General features: G+C 36.9%; 1 protein-coding gene across 8 annotated transcripts in view; it reads left to right on the top strand.

The window, feature by feature from the left end:
* Positions 1-16,760, top strand: part of RIC8B (RIC8 guanine nucleotide exchange factor B) — a 109,724-nt gene that overhangs the window by 40,788 nt on the left and 52,176 nt on the right. For all 8 annotated transcript variants that reach the window (XR_001156052.3, XR_001156051.3, XR_012921386.1 and 5 more), the window contains exon 4: positions 6,181-6,275. Coding sequence is in view for 4 of the 8 variants with exons in the window: in XM_012772773.3 (XP_012628227.1) it covers positions 6,181-6,275 (95 nt within the window). In the remaining 4 variants the exon portion in view is untranslated. The remainder of the gene's footprint in view (positions 1-6,180; positions 6,276-16,760) is intronic.

The raw sequence follows: 16,760 nt of genomic DNA, 5'->3' as shown, positions 1-16,760 counted from the left end.
AAACAGCATTAAAAATAGGATTCTTGCCAACCTATTTAAATAAGAATGTCTTCATGAGTTTCCAAATTCAACTTTTATCAGATGTTTAGTCATTCATTCACTCAATGAATATTTATGGACAATTACTAGATATGCTGGACATTGTGTAATATATTGGCAAATAATAGGCATAGTCTTTTCCTTTATGAAGCTTTGGTTTTGTAGGTGAGATAGATAATAAATCAGTAAACAAATATATAATGCAAATCATATTATGTGCTAGGAGACAAACGGTACAATGATTGGGAATGTTTAGTATAGTCAAGACTTCTAAAGGTCTCTCCTGAGGATCTGAAGACCGAGGATGATTTAGCCCTTTGAAGAATGGGAGAATGAACATTTCTTGGAAATTGAACAGCGCATGAAAAGACACAGAAACCAGAGCATAGAGTACTTCTTAGTGAGGTACCCACAACTTGGCATGAAGAAAATCTTTAATCAGGGTGTAGAGAAACTTACTACTAAGAGTCCATTTGCCTACATTTCAGTATCTCCTTGGTTATCAGACAAAAGACATTTGACTTCATTTGAGCAAGCACCTAAAGAATCATCAATACATTAAAAGACCAACTGAAGTGAAGGAATATGGAAAACTTATTTTACAGAAAAATCCACTTTAAAACTTTAAAAATTAATAATGTTATTTTCCTTCCTAGGAAAATAATACATGCTCATATAGAAGATCCAGGAAAAAAATACAAGCAATAAGAAAATAAAATTAGCTATAAACTCACCACTCAGAAGATAAGCACTATTTGCTTTTTGATATATATCTTTTTTTTTATTTAAATATATTTGGGGGGTACAAGTACAGTTTTATTATATGGGGATATATTGCATAGTGGTGAGATCTGGGCTTTTAGTGTACCCATTACCCAAATAGTGTACTTTGTGCCCAATAGCTAATTTTTCATCTCACATCCCCTATCCCACCTTTGGAGTCTTCACTCTCTATTGTTCACTCTGTATGACCATGAGTACCCATGGTTTAGTTCCTATTGATAAGTGAGAGTATGTGGTATTTGATTTTACATTGCTGAGTGACTTTACTTAGGATAATGGCTTCCAGTCCCATCCAAGTTGCAGCAAAAGACATTATTTCATTTTTTTTAAGGTCTATCTTTCTAACCATTCTTCATTGTATAATATATAAACAAAAACATATACATACATTTTTATTTAAATACAGTGATTTCAATCTTGGTCTTATTTTTCACAATAAATGTTCTTGAAGAGTAATAGTTTCCAAAATGTGTTCCTTGAAGCCCTAAAGTTTCAAGGATGGCCTCTGGGAGTGAGTGGACAATGTTCCAAGTTCCTCACCCACACTTTTAAAAAAGCACCAATGGTTAGTACTGTTACTGTTGTTTCTCTTATATTTAGGTTGTAACTTAGATTTCATTTAGGGGATAAAAAGGATTCTTCAACCAAAAGAAATTTTTTTGACAACTACCTTCTAGTTCCTATTTGTTAAAAGCAATAAATCCTTATGAAAGAAGACTCACAAGTATAAAAAGACCTATGAGAATAAAGAAGATTCACAAGTATAATAATACTTATGAGTATTTCCTCATAAGGAAAGATTTATCAACCTTTAACAAATCCCCCTTTTGGAAGCACTTAGATTGTTTGCAATTGCTTGCTATTTTAAATACTAATACAATGAGTTTTCTTGTAAAATTTCTGCAGATACCTTCCTAAAATTGGTGGGCCAAAGGGAAGTTTTTTGGCAGTGTATATTGCCAAACTGACCTGAAAAATAGTGCTGGTTTATACCTTTTCAAACCACGGGCATTTTACTTTTTAAAATCTTTGACTATTTCACAGTTTGACAGTTTAGAAAACACAAACATTTGGGTTTTGGTTTTACCTGTTTTAGTACATATTTTTATGATTGCTTCCATTTACAGTTCACCAAAAACAGAAAATTAATGACTAGGTTTTTCTTGAGGTTTAGCAAATTAGCACAATTTGTTCATTTTAGATTCATGCCTCAGTGTTAAATTCCTGCTGGCCTGCTTGATGCCCTTGGCATATTAGTTTGGAGATTCCTCTTCATGCAGTGGAGAATGTGGCTGGCCTTATTTCTACATGTGAAGTCAGTCTCTCCCTTCACCCTCCTTCCCTCTAGACTTTCTCTCTGTCCCTTTTGTAAAGGTGGTATTCTTCAAAAGATCAGTTGATTCCTTTAGCAGGTTATAAAGTCCATTCTGGAAAAGTTCATTGAAATGGTCTTGTCTTTCTCCTACTTTTAACATTTTCCTAAATCTCTTTGTGGAGGGAAGAGAGTATGTTATTCTAGGGACCACTTACTTAGCACACACTTCCTTCTCCACTGCTTCCCAGATATCAATGCAACATAATAAGAAAGTACAAAAACCAGCAGACGTGTTAGAGCCAGACAAGCAAGTACAAAGAAGTACAAATTGTAAGTAGTCAGAAGATACCATTTGAATGAAGTACAATAATGAATGCCCGTAGAATGGGAATGTCACTTTGTAACAGAAGTTGTTGGTTCTATGATTATTTTAGAGATTTTGAAGGAAATGTGAAAAAAAGGTGGGGGGGGGGCTAACAATACCAAGTATTGGTACATCTGTAGAGCAAATGGTGGGAGTATAAATTGGTATAAGCACTTGGAAACATCGTTTGGCAGTATCTTCTAAAGCTTGACATATGTATATGCCCCATGACCCAGCATCTCCTCTCCTGGGTATATACCCAATAGATATCATAAATGACATGTAAAAAGTATGTTCATAGCAGCACTTGTTACCAAAAGAAACTGGGATCTTCTCACCTGGCACAGTGAAGTCAGACATTGAAGCTAAGAATTGCAACGGGGCTAATGCTTAAGACCTGGACTTCCCAATGGTTTGCAAGCCAACGTTTTTAAAGGCAGGGGTACAATTCAGGCAGGCAAAATTGTAAATCAATACATGGAGATTATATATTATGCTGGCCCAAAAGGCAGGATATCCTGAAAGTGGGGAGTGAGTATAGGTGGATTCAGAGATTCTTGGATTAGCAGAAAGGAATGTTAAGATGGATGTGACAAGGCCTCTGAATGGGGGTCAGAATTCAATCCCCCAGTTCCCCCTTGATGCCATCTTTTAGTTTTTATAGGGAACCAAAACACCGTTCTCATGTTACCCATTCACTTGTTTTGGGGGGGGGTTTTTTTTGAGACAGAGTCTCTCATTGTTGCCCGGGCTAGAGTGAGTGCCATAGCATCAACGTAGCTCACAGCAACCTCAAACTCCTGGGCTCAGGCAATCCTCCTGCCTCAGCCTCCCAAGTAGCTGAGACTATAGGCATGAGCCACCACACCCGGCTAAGTTTTTGTTTCTATTTTTAGTTGACTGGCTAATTTTTTCTATTTTTAGTAGAGACTGGTCTCACTCTTGCTCAGGCTGGTCTCCAACTCCTTACCTCAAGCAGTCCTCCCATATCGATGTTCCAGAGTGTTAGGATTACAGGCGTGAGCCACCCCACCCGACCACCCATTTACTTTTTAAGACTATCCCTTCCTGGAACTTTCCCTGAAGGAACTGAAAATTTCCCTTTATTTCCAAGTTTAGTCCCCCTCCCTGCAGGTCCCTGCAAGGAGTCCCTGCTCCATCTTTTTGGGCTGTTCAAAATATCCCAAAGCTGACTAGAAACAATCCAAGTGTCTATCAAGAATAGACAAGCAAATTGTGGTGTATTCATATAATGGAATACTACTATACAGCAGTGTTTTCTTAACCTATCCATAGTGAAGGACCACAGATAGGGTTTTTCCCCCCTAGCTGTCAGAATGAAACTCTTGTTTAATACAATATTACACAATGTCAGACTGTTCAAAAAAGTTGCTAAATGTTCATACACACCTTCTGTATCACAGATCATTGATGGTATTACAGTGAGGGTATTACAAATCAGTGATGAGCCAGCACTGGCATACTAACTACATTTCAAATAAACAGCACTACTCTCAAGCAGTGGGAAAGAACAAACTACATAGGGAAGGAACAAACTACAGCAAATTACACACTGTAATGTGGATGAATCTCACAGCCAGACAAAAGAAGGTCTATATTTTATGATTCCATTCATATAAAGTTTGATAACAAAAATCACTAGCCAGTGACATTAGAAGTTAGGATTACCTTTCAGGAACAGAAAATTGTCACTTGAGGGCATGAGGAGAATTCTGGAGTTCTTAATCTTGATATTTCATGATTTTCATAGTTATATGAGCGTGCTCATTTTGTGAAAATTTATTTAGCTATACACTTACGATTTCTGCATTTTTCTGCTTATGATATACTTAGCATGTATGTACATTAAAATTTATCCTCATTAAGGTAATAGATTAGTGGAGGAAATAAAAGTATATATAAATAATTTGAAATTACAAATTATGATTTCATGAGAAAAATCTTAAGATCCTGAAGGAAGGAATCTGCTTGATAAAAGGTCGTCAAATAAATGTCTTCCCTGAGAAGATATTTTAGCTGAGACCTGAAGTATGAAAAGGAATCAGCAATGCAAAAGCAGGGGAAAACGATGCAGGGTTTCAGTAGTTGTTTTTAGTAGAGAAATGGTTCTGTCAGTCTTACCTTTTGTTTCCTTCCTCCTTCACCCTTTCCCCTCACCTTCAAATGTCTTATTGAAAGTTTTAGAACTCTTTCATATATACCATTTTCTTTAATCTTTTTATAACCCTAACAGAACCTCATGTTTGTGGAGATGCATGTAGAGAAACCGAGGCTCAGAGAAACTATTTGACTTATCTAAAGTCAGAACCTACACTCCTGACCCCAAGTGCACTGCTTTTTATTTTTCACTTAGGCCTTCATCTCTTTCAAATTTACACAAGATGGTGTTAATATTTAAAATATTATCCACATTATTAGTAAAGTATGCCCTCATTGCTTGCTAGATTTTATGAGAGAGATTTTCCTAGGAAAATCTGAGTTATATATATGAACATAGGATATATGTATATAATTTGTGAATATGTTTCAATTTACATGGACTTGAAATCAATTATATATTAAGTTTTAGGATTTTTATGTACCATCTGAAGTAATAGGAGCCTTCCTAAAGTATGGCATATCCAGGCTCTCTGTCATAATTTTTTCTAATTTCATGTGTCTTCTTAATTACTTAAAATCTGGAAGACCAGAGATGTGACCTTGATGCAGATAATTAAAGAAGTTATAATAAGGCTGGGCACAGTGGCTCACGTCTGTAATCCTGACACCATGGGAAGCTGAGGCGGAAGGATTGCTTGAGCTCAGGAGTTTGAAACCAGCCTCAGCAAGAGCAAGACCCCATCTTTGCTAAAAACAGAAAAATTAGCCAAGCACAGTGATGCCCACTTGTAGTCCCAGCTACTTGGGAGGCTGAGGCAGGAGAACCACTTGCGCCTAGGAGTTTGAGGTTGCAGTGAGCTATGATGATGCCACTGCACTCTACCCAGGGCAACAGAGTGAGATTCCGTTTCAAAAAAAAAAAAAGCTGTAATGGCTCAAGATCTCACTAAAAATGAAGACGTAAATCAAATGATATTGAGAGCTTAATTTATTTCCTATTGTTTCCCTCAGTCTCTCATAGCACTGCCAATGAGTAAACATTGGAGATTGCTTGCTTTCATTACTTGATGGTAGTTCTGGGAAGAATTAAGCTATTAAGAAGATTGATTAAAATGAATTTGATGAAGTTATTGCTTTTGAAAGTTATGAAATGAGACATTTTTATTAAGGACATACGACCAGCCTCTAAAATACCTGATAACATCACATCTGTTGAACTTTTGTAATGACTGGTAAACTGGAACATTATACCATAGAACAAAAGAATCTAGGCTTTCTGGAAATGAAAAAATCCCTAGTGACCATTGAATCTTAAGGTAAAGCAGAGTGGCCAGCCACTACTGGTATCGGCCATTTCTGGACATGGTTGTGCTTATTCTTATGAGATAGTGACTGTTTACTTAGTATTACCATGAGAATTCTTCCTGTAATATCCTGCTGTATACAATGTATGGTACAAGAATGATTGTTTTGAGGGGCAAGAGATGTGGTAATGCACCAGATGCCTCCATTAAGGCATTCAACCCCCAATTTTTCCTCTCTTTTTTATTTGCCATAGAGTGATTCTCATCAGTTCCGTGTCATGGCAGCTGTCCTTCGCCATTGTTTACTAATCGTAGGTCCAACTGAAGACAAAACAGAAGAGCTGCACAGGTGGGTAAGCTCTGTATTAATAGTTCAATGAAGGGCATCAACAGTTCTTTTTATACATCTAATTTTAATTGTTTATTATAAGCATAAGAAATTAAAATACTACAGTAAATCAGCTAATTGATAAGTCAGAAATCATTACCATAGAAATCATAACCATGCCCTGATGAGAAATTTTTGTTCTGTCTCTTTGACTTTGTTATATTAAGCCTCAAGAAGGGAAGAGAATTTGGCCATTTGTTTCACTCAACAATAAAACCCACAATAACAATAATAAAAGCACACAGTTATTAAATACTTATTGCATGGCATTGCACCAAGTGCTGTATAAAAATTAACTTCTCTTAATCATTGCATCTACTTTATAAGGTAGGTACTACTATTTTTCCCTTTCAATAGATAAGGAAACTGAGGCAGACAATCAAGCAGTTTCTCCAAGATCACACAGCCCTAATAAGTGGAAGCGCTGGGATTTGAACCCCACCTTTAATTACCACATTTAACTAATGTGCTCACTAATTTTATTTTAAGAGTATTTATCAAAACATATATCTTAGGCAATGATAATTTTTTTAAAAACTTACAAGTATTAAAATATATAAAAAATAAGATGATATTTAAAATAGTTTAAATGTGACTTATTTGTTAGAGCTATTAAATAGACTGCTATTAAAATTTATCATACTCACTGGGCATGGTGGCTGATCCCTGTAATACTAGTATTTTGGGAGGCCGAGGCAGGAGGATTGCTTGAGGCCGGGAGTTTGAGACTAGCCTGAGCAACATAGCAAGACCCCATCTCTACAAAAAATAGAAAAATTAACTGCATGTGGTAGCATTCACTTGTAGTCCCAGGCAGTCCTCCTGCCTCAGCCTAGGAGTTTGAGTCTGCAGTGAGGTATGATTGCACCACTGTACTACAGCCTGGGTAGCAGAGCAAAACCTGTCTCAAAAAACAAAAACCCCCCAAAAACCACTATATAATATATACATGTCACAGAAAATAAACAAATAAACATGGATTTTTTTTCCTAAGTGTAATTTTTTTCTTCAGCTACAAATCATATATTATGCTTTAATTTTCTTGAAACGATCTTTAAAAAAATCAGGTTAACTGTAATAATCGTATCCTGAGAAGATTTTATTATTGACCCACTGCAATTTTTTGTCATATTCAAGAAATACTAGAAATCTAGACACTAAAACTCAAGGAAAATGGGCATATAAGCTCAGGAGTAAATTGATTTTTTTCTTTTTGTAAATCAGATATTACAAGTTAAATAATCATACAAGTATGTAAAGAAAAAGCTTTATGACAGGAGTTGCTATACTAGTTACAAATACATTGCCAAGGATTTCTCTGAATAACAACAGCACCCAGTATTTGTCAAAAGAAAGCAAAACTATATAAGGTTTTTAAAATCAAAAAAATTTTTTTAAGGAATGAGATTTTTTTATTTTCCTTTGTGATATTTGCTCTTTTCTTTAAATTTGCTTTCATCTTAAAAGTTGCTCTGATAAAAATCTATTAGCTTTACTATAAATCAGAAGAAGTATTCCTAGAGCCACAGACAAGATCTATGAGTATTTCTCAAAGGCTTTCCTGGGAGATTGAGGTTGCTGCTGACTTAACAGTTCTTCTGGAATGGCCTTGCATGTCCCTTTAATCAGAATTAAAGTGATTAGTATTATTTTCAGCGGTAATGACTCCAGGCTAATCCATTTAAATACAGGGAAAACTGCGCCAACCTGAAAGGGCTATTTTAGTAACTTTACTAGAATTGTAACATCTGCTAAATTCTGCTCCTCTGTAGTGACCCTAAAAAGAAGTTCTATGTGTAAGGCATAAATAAAAAAAAAAAAAGATATTTCAAAGTAACATCTTTCCTTCCATTTTTAAAGTTATTTTCTAAGTTTGTTTTTTACTTTTGTATTTTGGATACTTTTATTTGCTTTAAGGAAAAGTGTAATGAAATAGGTAATTCTAGAAAGTGTAGTGTATACTTATATATTGTCATCAAACCCAAAATAAGAAATTCATAAAGTACCCTCTTCTCTGGCACTGAGCAAGCTTTCAGTAAATGGGAGCTGCTGCTGCTGCCATGCTACTTCTGTTACTATAATAATAAGCATATTGGCTTTTAGATATAATATTTACTTCATTCAAAATCTTTTTTTAAAAGTTGTTCCTTGATTTTGGTATTATTTTGGTTAGGAACTTCTATGTTTATCCTGTGATCATATAAAGAAATCTGTTTTCTGTTCATCTAAAACATGTTTTAGGTATGTTCTATGGTACATGCATATCAGGAACCTATAAATGTACTTTAAGAGAAGAGTAAGTAAAAAAAAAGAAAGCCTGGCAGCTTCTTCTGATATATATATATGTGTGTGTGTGTGTGTATGTATATATATATTCTGATATATAAGATAGTGCCATCTTTTTCCACCAGAGAAATCAAGAAGACATGGACGTAGAAATAAAATGAGATAGCTCTCAAAGACAGCAGACTGTGACCTTCATTTTCACAAATCAACATTTTATTTTTTATTTTTATTTATTTATTTATTTTTTGAGACAGAGTCTCTCTTTGTTGCCCAGGCTAGAGTGAGTGCCGTGGCGTTAGCCTAGCTCACAGCAACCTCAAACTCCTGGGCTCAAGCAATCCTCCTGCCTCAGCCTCCCGAGTAGCTGGGACTACAGGCATGCGCCACCGTGCCCGGCTAATTTTTTCTATATATATATTAATTGGCCAATTAATTTCTTTCTAATTTTATAGTAGAGACGGGATTCACTCTTGCTCAGGCTGGTTTCGAACTGCTGACCTCGAGCAATCCGCCCGCCTCTGCCTCCCAGGGTGCTAGGATTACAGGCGTGAGCCACCGCGCCCGGCCACAAATCAACATTTTAGATGGTTTTAAAAATCTATTTGTTCTATTTCCTTAACTTTTGTCTATATTTACAGTAACAAATAGGTTGTTGGTATGATTCACCCTTTTTGCTACATTAAAGAATATCCTAATTCTGTTCATCTCTACTGTCTGCCTGAAAGTATTTTCAGCACTCCTGTCCGTAATCAATAAGCTTTTGCATAAGCAACCCAAAAAAGTTTAGTGTAGATGTGGTTTTGTTTTATTTGGGAAAGAAGGGGAGAAATGGGGATGGCCGATTATGCTGGTAAGGAGAGGAGAGGGGAGGACCAGACCTGATTTAATGTATTTTAGGCTCTCAGTCTAGTTTCTTTTGCTTACTGAGTACATTGGCATCGACAAAGCTTTTTGTTGTTACTGTTTCTTTGTTTAGCCTAATTCATTTTGTCTCACATATTAAAGGGGACAATTTGGCATCTAATGACACCTTATTACAATGCTAAACATAATGTATTACACATGGCAGTTGGTGTTTTTCTTCCAGATTTTTTATGTGGTAAAATACACTTAACATAAAATTTGCCATCTTAACAATTTTTAAGTGTACAGTTCAGTGGCAATTAGTATATTTATACTGGAAGACCAAGGCAGAAGGATTGCTTAAGGCCACGAGTTTAAGACCAGCCTGATCAACGTAATGAGATGCCGTGATTACAAAAAGTAGAAAGATTAGTCAGGCATGGTAGCACACACCTATAGTCCTAGCTACTTGGGAGGCTGAGGTAGGAGTTACTTGAGACTGGGAGTTTGAAGCTGCAGTGAGCTATGATGATGCCACTGCACTTTAGCCCTGGCAATGGTGAGACCCTGTCTCCAAAAATTTATATATATGTATATAAAATACTTTCAGGCAGACAGTAAAGATGAACAGAATTAGGATGTCCTTTAATATAGCAAAAAAGGTATAATATTGTACAAACATTACCACCATCCATAACTTTTTTCATTTTGTAAAACTGAGACTCTCTACCAGGCGTCCTCAACCTACGGCCTGCAGGGCCACATGCAAGTGTTTTTGCCCGTTTGTTTTTTTACTTCAAAATAAGATATGTGCAGTGTACACAGGAATTTGTTCATAGTGTCTTTTAAACTATAGTCTAGCCCTCCAATGGTCTGAGCGACAGTGAACTGGCCACATGTTTAAAAAGTTTGAGGACCCCTGCTCTATACCCATTGTACACTAACTCCCCATTTCCATCTCTTCCCAGCCCCTGGTAACCACTATTCTCTATTATTTCTGTCTCTGTGGATTTGACTACTCTAGATACCTAATATGAGTGAAATCTTATAGGATTTGTTTTTTTGTGGCTGGCTTTTTTTTACTTACAGTAGTGTTCTCAAGGTTCATGCATTTTGTTGTATATGGTACATTTTCCTCCTTTCCTTTTCAAGACTGGATAATATTCCATTGTATGTATATACCACATTTTCTTACCCATTCATCCATCATTGGGCACTTGGATTTCTTCCACATTTTAGCTATTATAAATAATTCTGCTATGATAGAGAGTGTGCAAACATCTCTTCTAGGCCCTGCTTTTGGGGGTCCCAGAAGTGGAATTGCTAGATCTTATGGTAATTATATATTAAATATTTTGAGGAACCACAGCTGCTGTACCATTTAACATTTCTACCAACTGTATACAAGGGTTCCAATTTCTCCACATCCTTGCCAACCCTTGTTACTTTTTGTTTTTGTTTATAGTAACCATACTAATGGGTGTAAGTTCTCATCGTAGTTTTGATTTGCATTTCTCTAATGATCAGTGTTGTTGAGCATCTTTTTATGTGCTTATTGGCTATTTGTATCTCTTCTGGAGAAGTGTCTATTCCAGTCCTTTGCCCTTTTTTTTCTTTTCTTTCCTTTCCCTTTCCCATTCTCTTTCCTATTCTTTTTTTTAGACATAGTCTTGATTTGCTGCCCATGCTGGAGTGGAGTGGTGCAATCATAGCTCACTGCCTCAAACTCTTGGACTCAAGTGATCCTCCTGCCTCAGCCTCCCAAGTAGCTGGGATTATAGGCATGCACTACCATGCCAGGCCAAATTTTCTTATTTTTTATGCAGAGACAAGGTCTTGCTATGTTGCCCAGACTGGTCTCAGAACTTCTGGGCTCAGGCAGTCCTCCCGCCTTAGCCTCCCAAAGTGCTCAGATTACAGTGAGCCACCACTGTTGGCCTCTTTGTCCATTTTTGAATCAGGGTGTTTGTTTTGTCATTGTTAAGTTTTAGGAGTTCTCTATATATTCTGAGTATTAATCCCTAATCAGATGTGATTTGCAAACATTTTCTCCCATTCTGTGAGTTTCCTTTTTACTCTGTGGATATTGTCTTTTGATGTACAAAATGTTTTAATTTTCATGCAGTCCAATTTGTCTATTTTTCTTTTGTTACCTGTTTCTTTGGTGTCATGTCCAAGAAATCATTGCCAAATCCAGTGTTGTGAAGCTTTTATCCTGTATTTTCTTCTAAGAGTTGTATAGTTTTAGGCCTTAAATTAAGATCTTTCATCCATTTGGGGTTAATTTTGTATATGGTGTTAGGTAAATGTCTAGGTTTATTCTTTTGTGTGTGGATATCCAGTTTCCCCAGTACCATTTGTTGAAAACACTGTGTCTTTCTCCATTGAATGGTCTTGACACCCCTGTCAAAAATCATTTGACCATATATGTAGGGGTTTATCTCTGGGCTGTCTCTTCTGTTACACTGGTCTATATGTCTTTAGGCCAGTAACACAAAGGTCTGACTACTGTAGTTTTATAGGAAATTTTGAAATCAGGAAGTATGAGTCCTTCAGCTTTGTTTTTCTTTTTCAAGATTGCTTTGGCTGTTTGGGGCCCCTTGAGATTCTGTGTGAATTTTAGGGGATGGGTTTTTCTATTTCTACAAAGAATGTCAGTGAGATGTTGGTAGGGATTGTATTGAATCTTGAGAACGCTTTGGATAGTATTGACATTTTAACAATATTAAGTCTTCTAATCACACATGGCAGACTTAATAAATGTTTGAAAATTGTATGATTTTACTTCTATTTATTAATCGAGCTCTTACTATGTGTTAGGTACTATGTTAATCTTAAGGGCAACAAAGATAAATATTGTGTAGTCTCTATATGTTCTTCAGAGCTCACTAATCAGTAGGTAAGACAAACTTGCAAGTAAAAAAAGTGTAGTTGTTTTGATGAATGCTATATAAGACATGAACAAGCTTATATAGGTGTACAGAAAAAGAAGAGTTTACTTTAAAGAGATCGAGTAGATAGGAGGTATTATTTTGTTTTGTTGTTATCATTAAGGCTCTTAGCTCTTTAAACTGATTCTCTGTAAATAATAGTTATCTAGTAACTAGTAAATAATAGTTATCTAATCATATACATATTTACATATTTGTAAATATGTATGTGAATACATATTTTCTGAACTATAGCTGAGTACTGTTCTAGGTGCTTTTTTCTTTAATTATTATTATTTTGAGACAGTCTTACTTTGTTGCCTAGGCTAGAGTGAGTGCTGTGGCATCAGCCTAGCTCACAGCAACCTCAATCTCCTGGGCTCAAGCCATTCTATTGCCTCAGCCTCCTCAGTAGCTGGGACTACAGGCATGCGCCACCATGCCTGGCTAATTTTTTCTATATATATTTTTTTAGTTGGTCAGTTAATTTCTTTCCATTTATAGTAGAGACAGGGTCTTGCTCAGGCTGGTTTTGAACTCCTGACATTGAGCAATCCACCTGCCTCAGCCTCCCTGAGTGCTAGGATTACAGGCGTGAAACACCGCGCCCGGCCTGTTCTAGGTGCTTTAAGGACTTCACAGTACATACCCTGGAGGAACATAGAAATGGGCAGACAAGATATAAATATTATGAAAAGCTAAATAACAATTCAAGACAAGAATAGAAGGATCTCACAATCTAGTTTTTGAGTAGTTTCACAATGAATTAATTATTCAGATAATAATTGCTAATAGAAAAGGGCAAGCTCACTGTGATCTAGCATGATGAGGAAAGTCTTCATCACTCATACTGTACCTATTCTCCCAGACTTCTAGTCCCCTGATGATTCTTTTTTCTCCTGTCTGTAAGCACCTTATAGGTTTACTTTCTTCCCTCTATACGCTAAAACATTGGTTCATCATTTCAACCTCTCTCTACTTTGTTACCATGTCCTTCAAGTCTTAAAGCACCCAACCCCAGATCTTTCAGACCACCTTCTTTCTCCCCTGCTGTCCTGAGGCTGCTGAGCCCTGTGGAAGAGTTTTACCTAGCCTGACAGATGGGTCCATCTTCTGCACTGCACACAAAGTTGTTTTTCAAAAAGCACATATCTGCTTTAAATCTTCTCATGGCTCCTTTCTGTTTTAAGGATTAAGAGAAAACTTGTTTTTGTCGCTGTGTATTTATTTATGATCTTCAGTCTCACGTGGGAAATCTGCTTCTCCTGGTCTGTTTCCTCTTTCATCCTCTATATATGATTCTTCTAAACCTTTGCAATTCTCTACAGGCCTCCCCTTCCCACCCACCTACCCCATCCTCTGCTGATGACATGTTTTTTACTTAGCCAGTATAGATATTTTGGGTGGCTTGGCAACATGGAGGGGGGATAGTGAGATTATGGGAGAGCTAAAGGCCTTCACATACTTCTTAGCATGGCCATTGAAGCCTGACATTTGGATTAAGTGTCAACCCTCTCCCCAAGGCTTCAAGGGAGAATATCATGCTAAAGTGTCAGGCAGTCTCTGCCTAATAAATTTGGCAGTATGTTCTCATCATGGCAGTATGCCAGTAACATAGATTTCTTGAATGAGGAAAAACATCTCTCATTGTGTTGTATTGGATAAATCCACGGAATTGAATCTGAGGCATTGGCCTTACCCTTGGGAATCCTCTGCCGCTGACAACATCTGTCTTTCTATTATCAAGCAAAACATTTGCATGGCACTGACCCTCTCCCTCCCCCTGCCTCCTTTCCACAATCCAGATGACTCTGTATTCAAACTACTCTGCTCTTTTTTCTCTTCCTTAGACATAGACTGCTTATTAGGGCCTTTGTACTTGCTCTGTCTACTACCTGGAATGCTTTTACCAGATCTTTAAGAGGCTGCGTACTTCTTTTCACTCAGAACTCCGCTCAAATGTTACCTCTTCAGTTAGGCCTTCCCTGACTGCCCAATTTAGATTAAGAGTCTGTCTGTCTGTCTGTCTGTCTCTCTATCTCTCTCTCTCTCGCTCACACACACACACACACACACACACACACCTTGTCTATCTTATCACCTGCTTTATTTTGTCATGGTACTTTTTACTAACTGAAATACTCTTATTTTTCTACTTGTTCACTGTTTTGCTCCCTCACTAAATTGTAAGCTTAAAAACACCTAAAGCAGTCATATATAGTAGGTTCTCAATAAAAATTGGGTAGAGGGATGGATAGATAGATGACCTTGCCAACCACTTAAGAAGGTAATTTGAAACTATCAGGCAGAATCTTTTCAAACCCTTAATCCCCCAACCCTACCTATAAGTTTATTCTTTCCTATTTTTGCCAGTCTCCAAAAATTAAGTGGCTTTCTTCCTATACACAACTAATTCTCACACCTTTTTATTCTGCCTCTTAAGGCCTTGTTCTGGCATTTAATTCCTCTTCTAGATCTACAGTCTCTTTTGTGGGCTTTATTTCTTCAAAATGTGACATGCTGAGATCCAGCCCATTTGGAAGGGGAAAAAACTCTTTCATCAAATCTTTATCCCCTTGGAGCTATTGATGCTGTTTCTTTCCTTCCCTTCACAGTTAAGTTATTTAACAGTGTTTTCTGTACTATTGGTCTCCAAACATTTTGATCGCATTTCTAATCAATAAAAATTTTGAATACACCCTCTAATATATTTATTTACTATAAAGTATATACATATATTGCTAAATTGATTTATAAAGATCATGAAATTATAACAAAAATAAATAAAAAGGATAATATAAAGATTAATATGTTATAATATGCCAAAATAAAAAATTAATATGTTAAAATAGATTTTGAAAATTAACCTGCCACAAACTTTTTAATTCTCAAATAGATGCTTTTCTTTATGTTTTGCACACTTAGTATTTAAGTATCTTGCTAATGGTAATAGCTTTGAACTATCATTAGCTAATATCTCAGGGCACATTGTATACTTAAGGCAAGACTCATCAGTATCATAGTAGTTGTAAATTCATGTTTCAGATAATTTCTAATTTTTTTTAAAACTAACTTCTTGTTAGATATGGTTGGATTGTCCTTTTTTTTTTTTTTTTTTTTTTTTTTGAGACAGAGTCTCGCTTTCTTGCCTAGGCTAGTGTGAGTGCCGTGGCGTCAGCCTAGCTCACAGCAACCTCAAACTCCTGGGCTCAAGCAATCCTACTGCCTCAGCTTCCCGAGTTGCTGGGACTACAGGCACGAGCCACCATGCCCGGCTAATTTTTTATATATATATATTAGTTGGCCAATTGATTTCTTTCTATTTTTATAGTAGAGACGGGGTCTCGCTCAGGCTGGTTTTGAACTCCTGACCTTGAGCAATCCGCCCGCCTCGGCCTCCCAGAGTGCTAGGATTACAAGCGTGAGCCACCGCGCCCGGCCGGATTGTCCTTATTTTTACTTATGATATGGCAAATAAAAGGCTCTGCCATTTTCCTGGCCTTTGCTTCTGCTACTATTTTAAATATTATCTTCAGTTTCAGTGTCTTCGTAGAAATTCTGTAAAACTGTTTGTCCATATTATAAGAATTAGTTTAGTTAAAACTGGATAAAATATATAAACCCACTTAACTGGGCATATGTAAGTTTTAATATGACAAATGAAGAAAGCAAGTGGACCAAGAAGGAAGGACATCATTGCTACCCCTTCCATGACATGGAATTTCACCTCTTCCTCCAGATACTTTGCATATGTTTGTGACATGAGGAGCATCTGATATATGGTTCAGGTTTGGGTACTGGTGTCAGTTCATTTATAAAATATTAGTAAAGCTTAATTTCCTTTCAGATTTTTTTTTTTTTTTTTTTTTTTTTTGAGACAGAGTCTCGCTTTGTTGCCCAGGCTAGAGTGAGTGCCGTGGCATCAGCCTAGCTCACAGCAACCTCAAACTCCTGGGCTCAAGCGATCCTACTGCCTTAGCCTCCCCAGTAGCTGGGACTACAGGCATGCACCACCATGCCCGGCTAATTTTTTCTCTATATATTAGTTGGCCAATTAATTTCTTTCTCTTTATAGTAGAGACGGGGTCTCGCTCTTGCTCAGGCTGGTTTCGAACTCCTGACGTGGAGCAATCCGCCCGCCTCGGCCTCCCAGAGTGCTAGGATTGCAGGCGTGAGCCACCACGCCCGGCCCCTCCTTTCAGATTTTTTATAAAAACAAATAGAACTTCTGTTTTCTTCCTGTACCTAGTGGATCACCTTATGTACCTCCAGGGTTGCATGTACCTCATTTTGCAGACTTACTGCTTTGTATTAATAGTTATTGTTTCCATGGCATTACTCCTCATTCATTCTTCACCCCAGCGTAATCAGGCTTCTGTATCTACTC

This window comes from Microcebus murinus, chromosome 10 (assembly GCF_040939455.1).
Source record: "Microcebus murinus isolate Inina chromosome 10, M.murinus_Inina_mat1.0, whole genome shotgun sequence".
Taxonomy (NCBI): Eukaryota; Metazoa; Chordata; class Mammalia; order Primates; family Cheirogaleidae; genus Microcebus; species Microcebus murinus.
This window is presented reverse-complemented; position numbering and strand designations above follow the sequence as displayed.